The following is an 18,322-nucleotide window of genomic DNA, read 5'->3' on the forward strand; positions in this document are numbered from 1 at the left end:
CTAAAATACCACCTTACATACACATGGTCCTCATTACTGTAACGATGCATGAACATATAAAACTTGTCAAAGTCACGTTTTCTACAATTTCTCACCAAGGTATTTTTACAATGTTCTAGGTTCTAATTTTAGCCAGTCCTGATACTTACATGGCTTTGATAACGTTGACATTTGTTGCTGGTAAATTACAAACCGCTGATTTGAGCAGGTGGCAAATTGGTGAAAGTCAAAGTGTAGAATGTAATAGTCCTAGTTAGTTCCTGTGCAGTTCAAGACCTTTCAGCCTCCACCTCTGATGCTCTTCATTAATATCAGCACAAAGTGCGATGAAATAATGCTCATAGTGTAATGCGTCAATTTAAAATCTTCAGTGTGACTCATTTATTCATTCCTGTATCACAATAAACAGTATTAGAAATTAGGAGTGAGTCAGTAAATAGAAAATTTGTCATTTAATGAACATAATTGTGACTGAATTACAATTAATCTCATGGAAATAAATCACCAAACTGACAGACAGGATGTTTCATACAGGTATATATTACAATGTGCCTTGTTATATAATACAGTCAGGTTCTGTTTTTAATAAAAATAAGCACTGGAGGAGAAAGTGATACGTTCTGATTTTATTGTAAATTGGACATTATGCACATTACTTAGCGACTGATGACTTGTTAATTAAGCTTGTTAAGTGGTCTCAGAACTCCCTGCACTGAGTGAGAGTTCAGACGATGTCAAGTCAAAAAGGTAATTCAGCCAGGAGCATATCGAGCTTAAGAGCTCGCGTACAGGACAAACGGTGAGGGAAATACCAAAACGAGGGAACAAGAACATTAAGTGGCTGACAGTGGTGACTGCTTGTGCCAGAGATACCAGTCAAGGAACACGATGAACTGTTTTTTTTTTTTTTTTAATCGTTGAACATATGGGACATTAACCGTGAAGTGATCTTTTCAGCCAAACATCCGAGCTCTTTAGTTAATGCAGACAAAAACTCTCCCAAAAATGATTCATTTCACCATCTTCGTCAAACCGTTTTTCTGCAGGTCAAATAGAAGGCGTGGTCTCACTGACACAATAAATACTGCACACGTGATATTGTACTTCATAAAGATGTTTTTGCATACAGGTGTTTGTTCCCTTTCCTATGTCTTGGAATATTTCCTCAAATATTATGTTTATCTTAGATTCAATATACAGAGTTAACAGTGTCTGTATAAAAAGTAAATACCTGACATCCAATGTGTAACATGACATCGTGCTGTGAGACCAAACCTCTTTGTTCCTGTCTCTCTAATTTCTGTACAAAGATGATACAACTATCCAGTCATGCAACGTTTTTTGGGAGGGGGTGGGGGTTGTCTGTTATATTCTCTGTCGTTTTTTTTAGGCGTTCTGCATCTCCTTGCCAATCTTGTAGCTCAGGATCTTGTTCCAATCAATCTTGGTGCGTGTCACAGGAAGCTGGCGGCGTAAGGCTTTGAAGGTAGTGTCCGACATGGTCTGGTAATTCTCGTTGATGGCCGTCTGAAAGGACAGAAAGGTGAGATGAGGGAGTATGAGAAGCACATTTCAATCATCTGCAGCCAAAATGTATGTATGACAGTGTTGAGTGCTTTGAGTTTTGGGGAGTCAAATAAGGGCTTTAGTTTCTATAAATGAGTGGTTTGCTTCCAGATTCATCATCTATCGTATCCTGAAAACTTGACACCCTGAGGAAAACGTCCCTGTGATGGATGATCACAGTGTCAAAGTGGGGGTTAGGGCTGGGCTGAAAACTCTATTGCGATATAAGTGTTTTATATTGGTTGATATCAATATTTACTGATATTTTTATGACCTATTTAAAATAAGGACCAGGAGAAAAATACATTCAATTTAAACATTTTTATTTTAAATTTAACCTTCCTCTGATTATAATCCCCTCAGCTATCAAGGCAGAAAGGAAAGCAAATGTCAACACAACCATGGAAAACACTCAAATAATAAATGTAAATTAATGTGTAAAAATGTAAACAGAGAGAAACCTGAGAACTTTTTTTCTGCAGGTTTAGTGCAGAAAGTTTACAAGCTGATTCACCCTTTGGTGAATAAAATGTTTTCAAATATGTGCAGTGTTTTGGAAACATAGCAGAAACTGAGGTAGACTTGACATCTGTAACATACAAACAAACAAACATGATAGACAGTACAGTAAGATTGACTGAACTTAAAACCAGCCTAGACATATGAACAACTTTAGTCACTCTTCTTACTCTAAACATACATGACCTCTTCAATTATATTTTTATTGCAAGTGTGTTTAAAAAAAAAAAAAAAGCATGTGTAAGAGATTTTTATAACCTGGCTTCTCCACAGTGTGTCTTTAGCTATATGATATGCCGCTGCCTCCATTACGTCTTCGTGCCTTTTAGATGATTTGTCATCAGGCACTGAAGCAGATACCTCTGCATGGTGGTCTGCTGCTTGTGCGGTGGGGCTGCGGTTGGCGGACATTGGCTAATACGGCTGCGCTCCAAAGAGTGAGCGCAGCTAAGGTGGTTAAACAAGTTTGTGGTGTTACCGGTCTTGGTGGGGACGACGGTCTTGCATAAGTTACAGACCACATTGGTCTGACTACGGTCCGACTTATAAAATCCAAAAAACTCCATACTGGGGAGCTGACTTTCCCTGTTGTATCGACAATTTCTTCGCTCGCTGCAGCGCTCACTTTCTATTTCTCATCTCAGTCCTCGCGAAGCATCAAACACGAGACAACAAGATGGTGCAACCGAACTTGACAATATTACATGATTGGTGTGTTAGCCGTCACTCCCACTGATCAGCGATTACTCCCTACGTTGCTCGGTTACCTGAGAGTGAGTCCCTTTGTTCATGCAACCAACCTCGCTTAGCAACTTCAGGTTTCTTCCGACCAAGAAAAAAAAATTATCGAATGTTTTATCGAACACATTTTTTATTGATATTGATGGCATGTTTATTGCGAGACATATCGCTATCGTTTTATCGCCCAGCCCTAGTGAAGGTGTTCATCATTTAATCCTGCCAAGAGTGAAACATGAGCTCTTGGTGATGCCTCATTTTTAGCCACTTGAATATCTGACGCCAAACATTTCAATCAATAGATGAGTCAAAGTTTTGGATCAGTCAAAGTAAACTCGTGCTGTCATTAATCCTGTGTACAGAGGTCAAAACCACGAGCCAAAACAGTTCAGACAGTTCAGTTTCCTTTCAAAAATCAGTCTGTAATCATCACATTTAACAAATGATATCACATTTCTACCTGATAGTTGTTCTCTGCAGCCTCCATGAGCTTAACAAACTCCTTTGCAGTTGAAGCCTCGCTCTGAAAGATGACACGACACATAATGGAAAAAAGAGGGATCTCAACCATCGATCAGTTAAAAATATTCTTGACCGGTTATAAAGGGCGGTCTGTGGGTTCATTTGCATACACACACATGATTGAGACCCATATGCTGCTGGTCAGTATGGCTAGTTCAGTACCTCGAAGCTGAGAACGTCACACCATTGAGAGATGCTCTGACTAAACGCACTCAAAAACAATCTGAGGAGGAGATATTTATGTGAAAATCTTCCGGCTCTACATGCTCGTTTCTTTGAAGTCCACCCTCTCTCGCTAAGGGTCCATTTCAACCAAACCAGACTTGGTGGTGATTGGTGGAGCAGTGGAAAGGTGAACCATGAAGGTTTGAATGAAGCGTGCTTTATGATGATAAAACAACTGCTTCTTTAAATGTAGTCTGGTAGCTTTGGTGAGGAAGATAAAGCGGCTGTTTCTACTTCAACAAAAAGGATCTTGCTCTGACAAAAAGGTCTATGTAGGGATCCATAATGATGTCAGACACTTAGAATAACAATCAGAGTCTCAGAGGACGTACATTAACAGTACACAAACACATGGAGCAAATACACTGCAGCCTGTTTTGTGGGTCTCGTTCAATACTGGAAAAACTTCAGAAACCGTTGTCCCCATCAGTCCCTTAGACACAAAACAATAGGTAGAAGAAAACAGAAAATAGAAAATAGGTTCCATAGACACAGATAATATTTTTCCCATGTGCCTCAGACATCTTCTGTCTGTGTGCTGAGTTATACTCACAGAAACTGACATGGACTCCTGGACCTCTTTGTGGCTCACCAGCTGCACGTTGCCGTCTTCATAGTAATGAACCTGGAATGATTACAGGTTTAATTTCTCTTCATTATGGAGATAAAATTTATGCTGTAACTCTGAACAATTAAGAATGTAGAAAAGGAGGTCAGGAGGTCCCACTCTGACGAATCAGGTACCAGAAACCCCCCCGAAAAGTCTTGGTGCTCAGAGTGAGACAGAAGTTACTGTCTGTTACTTCACAGAGTGGAAGATTTAAACAAAATACCTGGATTTTCATGATTCCTGCCACTTGAGTGGTAGAGGGGGAGATGATAAATTTCCATTCTGACCTCCAGCGTCCATTCCTGTGTAGAGAGGAAGAGGAAAACCACACTTCTTAGCTGGAATGCCCAGTAGTACCATAACATATTAGGGCATTGTAACCCTCCTCTGTTGTAGGGTAAGTATAGAAGAGATAAACGAAGTCTGGGGCACTTTTTGTTCCATAAAAAGTTATTGAATAGTTTTTTCATTCTGGGGAAAAAGTCTGATGGAGGTGGCAGGGGGATATTTTGAAATATATATAGGAGTTTGGGGAGAATGTTCATTTTAAGTATACTGATTCTACCAATGAGAGAGACAGGGAGGACAGACCATCTTTCAACTGCTTTAGAAATAGATGTAATCACTGGGCTGTAGTTAACATTCACTATATTTTCTAATTCAGGGGTGATTTGGATACCCAAGTAAGTAAAAGAATCCACTGTTCTAAAATGGCGAGCAGGGATGGGTGGATTAGTCCTTTCCACCGAGTTGAGAAGCATTATGGAGGATTTTGAGTTATTAATTTTATAGCCCGAAATTTTGCCAAATGTCTTAATTAAGTCTAGGAGGGACGGACTAGATCTATCCAATTTTCTAAGAAAAAGAATAATATCGTCAGCATAAAGGGCTATACGATGGTCAATTTCTCCCGTCCTTATACCTGTTATCAAGTTATGCTCTCTCACAGCAATGGCAAATGGTTCAACTGCAATTATAAATAGTAAGGGGGACAGGGGGCAACCTTGTCTACAGCCTCTATTGATCTTTATCGGTTTTGAAATGTTGTTGTTAGTAATAATTTCTGCATAGGGAACATTATACAAAAGTTTAACCCACTTACAAAAGCCCTCCCCCAGGCCAAAGCGTCTGATAGTTTCAAATAGATCCACTCCACCCTGTCGAAAGCCTTCTCAGCATCTAGTGCCAAGAAGGCTGTGTCTGATGCCCCTCTCTGATCATGCAAAATGTTCAAGACTCTTCTCACGTTATGAAAACCCTGCCGGCCAATCATAAAACCATTTTGATCCTCCATTATTAGACCTGGTAATATAGATTCCAATCTTTTAGCCAAAACTTTACAGAGTATCTTGAGGTCTGAATTCAGAAGACTGATTGGTCTCATATTTTCACATTTATCATTAGGTTTGCCGGGCTTCGGGAGCAGGGTAATCAGGGCACGCCTCAAGGAGGGGGGGAGTATCCCCTTTTGAAGAGAGGGGTGTTCTAAGTTTTGATTCAAATTTTTTATAGATTTCGATGGGTAGACCATCAGGACCTGCTGCCCTTCCAGAATTCATACATCTTATTGCTAACGAGATCTCATCCAATGTCAAGTTTGCCCCTAATGATGATCTTTCACATTCCTCTATTTGTGGGAAATTAAGTTTGTTTAAGAATGAAAATGAGTTATGGTCTATTAGCCCACCATTTACTTCAGAACTGTAGAGTTTCTCATAAAAGTCTCTGAATTTATCATTTATGGCAAAAGGGTCTGTGATAGGTTCCCCCTTATCATTTTTAAGAGTGGTGATAGACCTTTCAATTTGATATTGTTTTATGCGCCAAGCTAGGATTTTCCCCGGTTTTTCCCCTTGGTCAAAGACGCATTGTTTAAGTTTCAATAGGTTAGCAGCAGCTTTGGATGCTGAATTTTCGTTATATTGTGCTCTCAAAAGCAACAGGTCCTGATGGATTTTAGGACATTTTTGCCTCTAATAATAGTATTTTTTTGTTTGGCTTTTCTAGATTTAGAGCTTGTGAAATTGATTATCTGACCTCTAAGAAAGGCCTTGAATGCCTCCCATCTAGTGCTTGCAGATGTTTCATATGTATTAATCGAGAAGTATTCATCTATTTATTTTCCAAGGAAGCTTATTAAATCTGAGTCCTGAAGCCATTTTTTGCTGAAATTTCCATTTGGGGGGGTCACGTTGCTGTCCTGAGTCTACATAAACCAGATTGTTTGTGGCATGGTCCGAAATTAAAATACTGTTATAGTTGCAGTCCTTAATTTTATACATTAAACTAGCAGAGACTAGAAAGTAGTCTATTCTTGAATACGTATTATGAGTTCCGGAAAAGCATGAGTACACTGTTGAGTCAGGGTTCCTATCTCTCCATACGTCCCTCAGGTTTAGTTCCTTGATGAATTGATGGATAGTTGTTCTACTTTTAGTATGGGTTGCGTCTACATATGTTGATCTGTCTTTATTTGGATCAAGCGTACAATTAAAATCTCCCGCAATAATGTAATTCCCATTAAGTGTTGACAAAGTAAGAAACAAATTGCTAAAAAAATTGGGGTCGTCCTGGTTTGGGGCATAAATATTGACCAAGTTGAGACATTCAGTGAAGAGGGTACCCTGGATTATCAGAAATCTGCCCAATTTATCTGATATCACCTTTGTGACATTCAATGGAATGGACGCATGCACAAGTGTCATGACCCCTCTCGCCTGGGTAGTGAAAGGTGCTGAATACACCACTCCCCGCCATCTCCTCTTGATCCTTAGATCTTCCTTCATTGCCAGATGTGTTTCTTGAAGAAAAATAATTTTAGACTGCATATCCTTTAGTCTCCCCATTACTTGTTTCACTTTTTTAAGTTTTTGCAACCCTCTGCAGTTCCAGGATGTGAATTTAATTTCTAACCCACTGGGCATAGCAGTTAGCTGTGGATGAATTACTCATGATATAGTGTAAAAAGGTACCTTTATCCCGCCAGAACAACAATACAAAAGAACATCGTGAACCCCCAACAAAAACCCGGTGTCCCAGAACCCAGGTTTCCCACCCCCACCCTCTTGGACACTCCAGTAGACTTAGCGACCATTCCACAACAAGGGAGGAATAGTCAAACGTTACCATCAACTCCATCTCTAATGTGGTCTCTCCCTCCGTTTGTGTGTTAGGAAAATAAAACTAAATAAAACTTTTTTTTTTTTTTAAATAAATTTACGAAGGGAGCTAAGTGTAATATCTAGATCACCCCAGAAGTGACGTTACATATGACTCACAATGCTTTTACTTTACCGTGTAAAAATGCATAAAAGAATAATAAGAAAATTATTAACTGGCAGATGGCTGATGAATAGTTAAGTTTAACCAAGTTCTCATATATGCCCTGATGATGAAAAGTAAATAAATGAGTAATGAAAGTAACAACAGAAAAGATATACTCAATAAATAATAATAATGGAAATAGTTGAGTGTATAACTAGAAAGGCGCAAATGAGTAAGATACATAAAAATAAAGAGAGAAAAAAAAAAAAAAAATTATATATATATATATATATATATATATATATAAAAAATTATACATATGTACACATAAATACACACACACACGCACACTTGTATATATATGCACATACACATGTATATAGGCATTATTCGATAGTAATTAAAGAGGTTATGCAATTATGCAGTAAATTATTCAGCCAGAAGTGGAAGCAAAAACTGTATATAGCACCAGTTGCTTCCTGGGAAGTTGAGTCCAAGTGTAGGCTTAACTGCTCACACTGTATTAAACCAATCTCTTATGAACTGTATAGATTATGCTTTTGAACGTTTTAAAGTAATTACGTGTTAGCAGTTAACTATACCCAAACAGGGTGTTTTGTGATGAAAATGAGTCTTAAACCGTACATAATAGTGGCCAGGTTAGCCCCCCATTGAAATTCACTTTCAGTTTACAGTCTGCGCAAGTGACATTTCCTATCAAAACATGGCAACGAGTTTTAAACTTAAACAAACATACAGGCGTGTAGTATTGATTCAGACACGTCAGGTAGATCTAGTGCAAAAATTACCAAAAGTAACTTTGATAAAAGAAATGTTTTTGATAGCGTTACTTGACTGCCCATGTTCTGTTTACATTAGCACCAGCGTTGTTATGCTAGTCAGCTGATCAGTTTGTCAGCCCGGCACAGTTACTTAGCCTGTCTTTCCTCCTCTTGAATGCGTTGTATGAAGTCCTCCACATCCGCTGGTTTATCAAAAGACCGTGTGTTGCCCTTGTGGGTTAGCAGTAACTTTGCAGGGTACCGAATGCCGTTTCTTATCCCCATGCAGTCTTGATCCAGGGGTTTTAGCCAACTATAGACCGATATCCAACCTTCCCTTTCTCTCAAAAACTCTTGAGAAAGCAGTTGCCAATCAGCTGTGCGACTTTCTAAACAATAATAGTTTATTTGAGGATTTCCAGTCAGGATTTAGAGTGCATCATAGCACAGAGACAGCACTGGTTAAAGTTACAAATGACCTTCTAATTGCATCTGATAAAGGATTTGTCTCTGTACTAGTCTTACTGGATCTTAGTGCTGCATTTGACACCATTGACCATGGCATCCTATTGCAGACACTGGAACATTTCATTGGCATTAAGGGAACTGCGCTAAGCTGGTTTAAATCCTACTTGTCAGATCGCTCTCAGTTTGTACGCGTTAATGACGACTCCTCTGTGCTCACTAAAGTCAGCTATGGAGTTCCGCAGGGTTCTGTGCTTGGACCAATTCTATTCACCTTATATATGCTTCCTTTAGGTAAGATTATCAGGAAGCACTCAATAAATTTTCATTGCTATGCAGATGATACCCAGCTATATTTATCAATGAAACCGGAAGAAACCAGTCAGTTAACTAGACTACAAGCATGTCTTCATGACATAAAGACCTGGATGACCTGCAATTTTCTGATGCTAAACTCGGACAAAACTGAAGTTATAGTAGTAGGCCCTAAACATCTTAGAAAGTCACTTTCTGATGACATAGCAGTTATGGATGGCATTGCGCTGGCCTCCAGCACCACTGTAAAGAATCTGGGAGTTATCTTTGACCAAGACATGTCCTTTCACTCCCATGTAAAACAAATTTCAAGGACTGCCTTTTTTCACCTACGTAATATCGCAAAAATCAGGCATATTTTGTCTCAAAATGATGCAGAAAAACTAGTCCATGCATTCGTAACTTCCAGGCTGGATTATTGCAATTCTTTACTATCAGGCTGCCCAAATTCGTTGCTGAATATTCTCCAGTTGCTCCAGAATGCTGCAGCACGTGTTCTGACAAAAACCAGGAAGCGAGATCATATTTCTCCAATACTCGCCACTTTGCACTGGCTCCCTGTAAAGTTTAGAATAGAGTTTAAAATTCTCCTCCTTACTTACAAAGCCATAAATGGCCAGGCACCTTCTTATCTTAAAGAGCTCATAGTACCTTATTGCCCTACTCGAACACTGCGTTCCCAGAATGCAGGTCTACTTATGGTTCCTAAAGTCTCAAAAAGCAGAACAGGAGTCAGAGCATTTAGCTATCAAGCTCCTCTCCTGTGGAACCATCTTCCAGTCTTTGTCCGGGAGGCAGACACTGTCTCTACATTTAAGAGTAGGCTTAAAACTTTCCTTTTTGATAAAGCTTATAGTTAGGGCTGGCTCAGGCTTGTCCTGGACCAGCCCCTAGTTATGCTGCTATAGGATTAGACTGTCGGGGGACATCCAAAGATACACCGAGCTCCTCTGTCCTTCTGTCCCTCTCCATCCGCATGCTCTCATGTCCTACCACTGCGTGTTACTAACTTAGCTCCTTCCCCGGAGTCTCTGTGCTTTGTCGTCTTGCAGGTTCCCATGGACAGTGGCTGAATCTGGATTGTGGATTTCAGCTGCATCTCCTGCCTTGGCCCTGCCTGACATCCACTGCAACTGCTACTGCTGTTATTACATCCACTGTCACTGTTACTGTGACTGCATGTCTGTCTCTCTGTCTCTGTCTCTGTCTCTCTCTCTGACTGCATTTCTGTCTGTCTGTCTGTCTGTCTGTCTGTCTGTCTGTCTGTCTGTCTGTCTGTCTGTCTGTCTGTCTGTCTGTCTGTCTGTCTCACTCTCCCTCTCTTGCTCTTCCTCTCTCACCCAACCGGTCGAGGCAGATGGCCGCCCACCCAGAGTCTGGTTCTGCTCGAGGTTTCTGCCTGTTAAAAGGAAGTTTTTCCTCACCACTGTCGCCAAGTGCTTGCTCATGGGGGAACTGTTGGTTTCTTTGTAGATAAAAGAGCTTGGTCTGTACCAGCTCTATATTGAAAGTGTCCTGAGACAACTTCTGTTGTGATTTGGCGCTATACAAATAAAATTAAATTGAATTGAATTGAATTGAATTGAATTGAATTGAATTGAATTGAATTGAATTGAATTGAATTGAATTGAATTGAATTGAATTGAATTGAATTGAATTGAATGTTGCGGAGCTTCTGTCTCACGGAGTCGAAAGCCTTGTGTTTCTTGTGCATCCCAGCCGCCAGATCGGGGTAGAACCGTACTGCTCTGTCCTTGTAGAATATCTCCTTTTTGTTCCGGAGCCCCTTCAGAACCAGCATCTTGTCTCTGTTGATCAGAAACTTCATAATCAGAGTTCTTGGGGATGCGGCCGGGTCATTCCTCGGTCCGACTCAGTGAGCTCTCTCAATGGTTAGCCTCGAATTCGGTGAAATTATGCCCAGGGCCTCCAGGATCCAAGCCTCAAGGAAAGAGCAGGCGTCACTACCCTCCGCACCCTCTGGGAGGTTTACCAGCCTTAGATTAGACCTTCTGGATCTTGCTTCAAGGTCGACAATCTTGTCCTCCATTTCTTTGTTTTGGTTTTCGAGGCTACGAACCTTAGCTACAAGGCTAAAAACAGTATCCTCTGTTTCGGAGATGCGAGTTTCTGCACCCTTAACTCGTTCCAAGCATTCACCCACTTCTTTTCTCATTCCTTCAATTGCCGTCAGGACTCCATCAAACCTGCTGCAAAAGTCAGTTTTTAAATCCTTGATGGCTTCAAGAATTTGTTGGGGATTGGTTCTTTCATCTGTGGTCTCGTTAGCTTCTTCCTCCGTCATGGGGCCGGCATTAGCTGTTTAGCCGGAGTGAATTCAATTTTGGACTGGGAGGGTTTGCCGCGGCCTTTACCCTGCCTGCCAAGTGTAGACGCCATGGGGGGTTTTCAGCGACCCTGTGAACTTACTTTCGGTGTCAAGTAGTTCAGTTTATTGTAGGAAATTTAACAAGATTTTACGGAGGAGCGGGACACCCAACCGCCTATCACGCCGCCATACCGGAAGTCCGGAAAACCACACTTCAGTCTCTCATTACTTCTCTTCCTACCATCACTTATGACGAAATCACACAAGCATGAGGGCAGTTATCTGTAAAGTCTCCTTGCTTCACATAAGATCAAACTGAACCTGCTGCTGTGCGCTGTGCTGCTTCAGGAAAGAAATATTTACCAAAGTTCAACATTATTCTGTATTTGATTATTTTTGATTCCATTCTAATACACAGACATTTTTGAGAAAAAACTGTAGAGCAACATGACAGTTGTCAATGTGTGATGAGTGTGAATCACTCGACCCAACTTAAAGCCCCAAATGAAGGAACAGCTTTTGGTGAATGGTGTTTCATGCCTCCAGCAGACACTTCACAGTCTATGACAGGCGGGGGCTCATTTTGGCCTTTGTTGGTTTCTCACTTAATTGGTCACTCATCTATAATCACCACCACAGAGCACCGTGTCCGTGGTGATATGAATTCAGACCTTTAAGGGCTTCTCATAGTAGATTCATCAAGTCTCACCTCATAAGATAATCTAGAGCAGGCATGTCAAACTCATTCCACAAAGGGCTGTGTGGCTGCAGGTTTCTCCTCCAACCAATCTGCATGCAGTCTGACCAATCAGTTGTCTGAAGACTGAAATCAGCTAATGAAATGAGGCAAGTCTGGTGTGCTGCTGCTTGGTTGGAAAGAAAACCTTCAGCCACTCGGCCCTTTGTGGAATGAGTTTGACACCTGTGATCTAGAGGATATCGCCGTCCTGCTAACATGCTAATAGATTAGCATCAAGACTATTAAATGCCTGCTTGAAGCTAGCATCGTCTGAAATAAAACGGACGTGCTTCTGTATTTAGTTTTCCGCTGCAGCTGGTACCCCCTTCAAGGTAGGCGGGATTCTTCGCTCCTCGTCATAGTGACGCCATGTGACATCATCTTCAACGCAACACAAACAAGCAGGAACAATGGAGGATATCTTTCCTCTGCAGCCAAACACAGGAACTTTTTTATGTTTACATTATAGTCAAAAACTGACATATATGGTGTCTCTGTCAAAATCAGTTTCATAAATCTGATCTGACTTTTATTCCAAATCTGCTGTTCGGGCCCTCATTACTGAAACATGGCAGAGAACAACAGCAATCACATACAAGAAGCTGTGGGATCATTACACCCGACAACCCATAAGCCCAGAAAAAGCCAGGAGCAAAGAGGATTGGTGCAGTTCTTATCCAATTAGATTAACCTGATCAGAAACAGCTCAGAAACTCTTATGAGGGCCAACAGTCTAACGCTCCACAGTTAAGTGACAATTACAATAAAGCCTCAGAAGCGTCTTGTACATATCAAACAACATTTAAGGCGTTTTTAGGCTTATTCAGTATTTCAACATCAAGGTTAATGTTGATCTGACAGCTGGAAATTCTACAAGCTAGGTCAATTTTTTTGAAAGAGAAGGAAATCTTGTTTTTAAGTAAAAATTAAGTTTACTCCATCCTGAGCCTGGAGAAGCCCTTCTGCACTCAAACAGCGTGTCGCTTTGAGATGCCTTTCCTGAGAGAAAAGTCCAAAAATGTCACAAATCTCAGTGGTACAAAATGCAAAGAAAGAAAATTAAAAATCACATTTAATATCATGGAAGCGCCTCAAACATACCAGAAGTTTTTTGGTTGAAACTGATGGCACTCGATGCACACGATGATCGTTTGATGTCCGTCGATGGTTTTCCCATAAATCTGAAGGGAGAAGAAAAAACATTTCACATGCAAAGAACCTTTGGTTCTATTTTATTTTTGCTGCACATGTGAAGCAAACGAATAGAGGCAAGTGGTTTGTGGCTAACAGCCCCAAAATTAGGCTCATGCTGACCTGCAACTGAGATACTTACAGATATGTATGCACAACATGTTCAGCAGCAATTTAGGAAACCACACACACAAGTTTACAGGCGTGAACTCCTCCGTGTCTGCGACAGAACTGTACTGTCTACTTTGATTAATAGGACAAGCAGCACAACACAAGCTTTAGAAAGATAAATGACACGATGATCTGAAATAATCACTTGTTTTCGCTGCCTTTCAGTCTCTGCTCACTGCAAACGGCCACATTAGATCAATAAATGGGAGATGTTGCAGACTGGTATGTTGAGATGTTCCAAAGAAGTCAAAGAAGAAGTCAAGCAGTCGTCACAACTAACACTGTACTTAATTTGTGAAATTTAAAAAAATCTATGGCTGAATTGTCCTTTTCCTGCTGGACAAAAGAGGTTAGGATCTGGAAATATTTCACTGCTGATGGATGCTTGGTGGGAGCTAGTTCGGGCACCATCCTGTCTTCTTTAAAGAAGAAGAATCCTCTATTGATCACAGCACAACATGCATAGTTACAGAGGAAAGTCTCCGTGTTAAGTTGTTACGTGTTAGTGTTAAGTTCTCCGTGGCAGACCAGGAGCAGGAGCAGCCCACCGCTCCTGGTCTGCCATGGAGGAAGGACTACCATGATGGGTTAAAAGCAGAGGAAGAATTTCACCAACCACGGCTTGTGTGCATGTTCTGTGTAGTGTGACAAATAAAGGATGTCTTTCTTTCTTTCTTTCTTTAAATCTGTGATGATACATTAACTGAAACCCAATGCTGAATGTGTTGGGTGTCATTTATAATTCATACAGCTATACAGCTACCTGCCCTGGTTTTACATGTGATATATTTCAGATGTAGCTCAGCCTTTGTTAGCAGGGATGGAACCGTGGTGGTAAGATCACTGAGCTTTGAACAACTGACAGACTTATGGAGGAGAATTTGTTCGTTTAATTGGCTGAATGTACATCCTGGTCATGGAGCAGGCTGGGATGTACCGTGCAGACTCCATTGGGATAATGCTCCTTGACGTAGGCCCTGACAGTAGAGTCCACAGCGCTCCTCCAGCCCTCAAGGGAGCTGTCGATGTCATGGGGCCGGGGGTCACTGGCCTCCTTCCTCAGGTGGTCGAACTTGAAAGATATCTTGTTCTTGGGGTCCAGGACCCGGCCGTTCCCAAGGTCACCATGCTCTGTGATTAAGACCTGGGAGGAATGAAAAGAGAGTGAGAAAGAAGGAGACAGGAGGTATCAGGAGAGAGAGAGAAGGAAGTAAGGAACAGATTTTGAATGAACAGGGAGAGTAAGACAGAGTAGTGGAAGAGAGCAGAAGGCAGAAGGCAGGAGGTTTTGTTGGAAAGGGAGAGAAAAACCCAGAGATTAATAACAGAGATGCCGTGAGAAAAAAGAGGAAAAAAAAGGGGTGTGGACAAAGTAAGACAGGAACACAGACGTCAGCTGGAACTTTCCATTTGCCATCCTACTCCTCAACGCTTGGCTCAGCCTGCTGAGTATCAGACAGGGGAATTTCAACCCGTGATGTGGGAACAGAGGGACATGATGACATCTTTGCCCAAGACACTGTAATCATTACGGAAGCGAACACACAGCCACATTCATTCAGCGCCGCTGCGTTCAGCCTTCACAGAAGCTCAGTCAGCGAGCAGCGACATTAACATAAAAGCGCGTTTGTGATCTTGTTTCCTATGGAGGTAAAGGAGAACGCTGGGACTTGTTTGATGGTTTAATTCAATCCCCCTTCTCTGACTTAAAGCCCCTGAGACATAATATTAGTGCAATAACAATGAAAAGTGAAGAAGCCTGTTGCCGTCCCTGCTTCCATGTACCTTTATGAGTCACGTCTTTTTCTATTATTGGCTCCTCTTTCCACTCTTTCAACATTTGTAAAGCACATTTGCTTACTTAGAAATCTTTGACTTTCATTTTTGATTCATTTTCAGATAAACTGTGGTTTACAATAATGGTTTGCACTTTAGTTTTCATGTTGTGGTGCTGCACTACTGCTGAAGGAGTACAAATACACACTGTAGCTCTCCATAAAACTGTGTTCTATTTCATCCTTCCTGACCGCCAGAGGTGATGTCTTAAGCACTGAATGACTCCGTCTCGCTCATGCGCAGGTTGAGAAGTAATACCAACAAAGTCACCTGTGAGTGACCCCCCGACGACCCCGGACAGGCTATAACTTCCGGTGTCGTCAGAGGATCTGTTCCTTTGTTCTTCTCGCTTCGCAGGTACACTACGGTCGTAGCATTAGCTTGGAGCTAATTATCACCGTTACTTAACTGTGGCTAGTTAACAGTAGTAGTAAGTAGCCTTGTGACCGCTCATTGCCGGTCGGAGCTGCGAGGTGCTCGCCCTCCAAGGGCTGCGGCAAGCTGTCCCTCCGCGAGGCGGTGTGTGCTGTCTCACCGCCATCGTGGACGCTCCTTCGTCCTCATCTTACGGTTGGACTAGACCAGTAAGGTACCGCTAATCAGCGCATATTGTACTTTGTTGGTGACGGCAGTGTTTTCACTCCCTCTCCCAGCTTAGTTGTGCTCTGTTATCTTCCAGTTAGCAGCAGTGTGTCCACTTGAGATAACTTTATTATTTGATAGCAACTTTTGTTATACATGCTTTGTCAGTAACAACCTGTTGGTGACGGCTGTGTTTTCGCTCGCTCTCCCAGCATAGGTGTTCTCTGTTATCTTACAGTTAGCAGCAGTGTGTCCGCTTGAGCTAACTTTATTATTTTGTAGCAACTTTTGTTGTACCTGCTTTGTCAGTAATGACCTGTTGGTGACGGCTGTGTTTTCACTCCCTCTCCCAGCATAGGTGTGTTTGTTCTGTCTTGTTACGGTTAGCAGCAGTGCTTTCGCTCAAGCTAATCGGACTGTTTTGGTAAAGACGCAGTTGTACTTTGCAGCGTCCCTTCTTGATTTGGAGTTACGGAGCTTGCTGTGTTAATTTACTTTAGCGACTCGGCCGTATCACGCTGGGGTTTTTTTTAGCTACAGCATTCCTTATTTGGCTCACCTTGTTTTGGTAGTACTTCCATTCCAAGCATACATTGTTTTTTGAGAGTGATTCTTCATAATTGGTAGCGCCTTTATGATGACTTCTCACTCTTGTAACGCCTGTATGGCTCCTCTGCAGCCAGCATGACCTTTGCCCCTCATGTCTTGGCCTCGAGCACCTGAGGGAAGGTCTTTCAGAGGACCCCTGCATGAACTGCAGCTTCATGCCCCGGGCGCTGAGGGCTGCAAGACTGGCTGAGGTGGAACGACTTTTTGGTTGTGTCCCCTCACCAGATGGCCTAACTGATGCTCACAGGCTGTCCCCAGCCCAACCTAGCCGGCCAAAGTGGCGGGCGTCGGACACCGAAGGTGCTTCCTCCAGGAAGAAGGCTAAAGAGTGCAAGCTTGCTTCCAAGCTTGTCGGGTCCAGAGGATGACATCCTCTCAACGGCAACTTCGGCCACTGAATTTGGGTAATATGGGACGGACACTGTCTCTCATGACACCGTCTCCCATCCCTCAGAAGTGGGCTCTCGTTCCTCGGCCCATAGTTCAGGTGGTTGCTCAGAGGGTAGCTCCATGGGGGCCATCATTCGCATGGCCTTGGCTCGTCTGCAGCTAGACATACCGCAAGCCTAACCAGCTCCGGTGAGCGCATTTTTCAGCCGCAGTTCAGCCCCTGCCACATTAACTGTGCCTCCTTCAGAGGAGTACCTGAAGGAGTTGCATGCATGTTGGAGAGATTCCAAGGCTCTCTCTCATGCAACGTCTGATGGCCGAACACTGGCAGCCATGCAGGATGCGGCCAAGTTTGGCCTTGGCCACATGCCAGTTGTTGAGCCGACGGTGGCTGCACTCGTTGTCTCTCCTGATGAGGACCTGAGGGCGAATGCGAGGTGTCCTTCACCCCAGTGTCGTGTCACAGATGATTTGCTCTCCAAAGCCTATGATGCAGCGGCTCGTATGGGACGCATCAGTAACTCGATGTCACACCTCATGCTCGCCCTCTCAGCCTGCCTTCAGGAGACTACACAGGACACATCAGCTCATAATTTTAGCGATGCGTCCCTGCAGGCTTTCGCCCTAATGACCAGGAAGCTAGGGCGTGTGATGTCCACCCTGATCCAGGCTCGAGGCCAGGTTTGGCTGGCTCATTCGCCCCTCTCAGAGGCGTGCAGAAGGACCCTCCGTAGCGTTCCAGAGGAACCAGGAGCGTTGTTCGGGTCGCCGCTTTAGAGGCACTAGAGCGGACGGTCCAAGCCAGGTAGACTAGACAGCAGCTCTCAGGTCTCCACAGGAGCGTGCCTCCCCCTGCTCGACCTAGAAGTTCTTCAGCAGCTGCGCAGCGCCACTCTCAGCCACAGGCTTGTGGCAGCAGCCCTCTCTCCCCTGCAGTCGCGTGGCATGAAGATCCTTCCATATCTAGACGACTGGTTGGTGTGTGCGCCTTCCCAGTCTCAAGTGGTGCAGGATACGGCTGCTCTTCTGGCTCACCTAGCCCGGCTGGGTCTCAGGGTGAACATCAAAAAGAGCTGTCCTATCCCCTCCCAGACTATCACCTTCCTTGGTGTCGCCCTGGACTCTGTAACCATGAAGGCTTGTCCATCACTGCGGCGGGTGGAAGACATCCTCCGCCGCCTTCCGCTCTTCCGGCAGGGCAGGTGGTTGCCCTACGTGCAGTATCTACACCTCCTGGGCAAGTTGACAGCTGCAGCGACCGTTGTTCCTCTGGGCTTATTGTCACTTCGCCCTCTTCAATGGTGGCTGAACAGCTTTCACTTGGATGCCAAGTGGCACAGGCACAGGAAGATCAGGGTGCCGTGGTGCTGCCTCCTTGCTCTGTCGCTGTGGAGGAAAAGGGCCTTCATGTTACAGGGCATGCGAATGGGTTCTGTTCCGGCTCGTCGGGAGACTGTCACAACAGATGC

The 18,322-nt window shown here is 43.1% G+C and overlaps 1 protein-coding gene across 2 annotated transcripts in view; it reads right to left on the minus strand.

Annotated features, from left to right (window-relative positions):
- Positions 1 to 437: 437 nt before the first annotated feature.
- Positions 438 to 18,322, minus strand: part of LOC139337785 (F-actin-capping protein subunit alpha-2) — a 37,388-nt gene continuing 19,503 nt past the window's right edge. Inside the window, exons 5-10 of one of the 2 annotated variants that reach the window (XM_070972548.1) lie at positions 14,374 to 14,580; positions 13,176 to 13,255; positions 4,404 to 4,482; positions 4,124 to 4,195; positions 3,284 to 3,346; positions 438 to 1,527 (exon numbers count right to left, since the gene is read on the minus strand). In XM_070972548.1, coding sequence (XP_070828649.1) covers positions 1,387 to 1,527; positions 3,284 to 3,346; positions 4,124 to 4,195; positions 4,404 to 4,482; positions 13,176 to 13,255; positions 14,374 to 14,580 — 642 coding nt within the window. In that variant the 3' untranslated portion in view covers positions 438 to 1,386. Of the gene's footprint in view, positions 1,528 to 3,283; positions 3,347 to 3,713; positions 3,746 to 4,092; positions 4,196 to 4,403; positions 4,483 to 13,175; positions 13,256 to 14,373; positions 14,581 to 18,322 lie in introns of those variants that run through there. The other variant, XM_070972549.1, reaches the window with a different exon arrangement.

The sequence above is a fragment of the Chaetodon trifascialis genome, chromosome 10, assembly GCF_039877785.1.
Source record: "Chaetodon trifascialis isolate fChaTrf1 chromosome 10, fChaTrf1.hap1, whole genome shotgun sequence".
Taxonomy (NCBI): Eukaryota; Metazoa; Chordata; class Actinopteri; order Chaetodontiformes; family Chaetodontidae; genus Chaetodon; species Chaetodon trifascialis.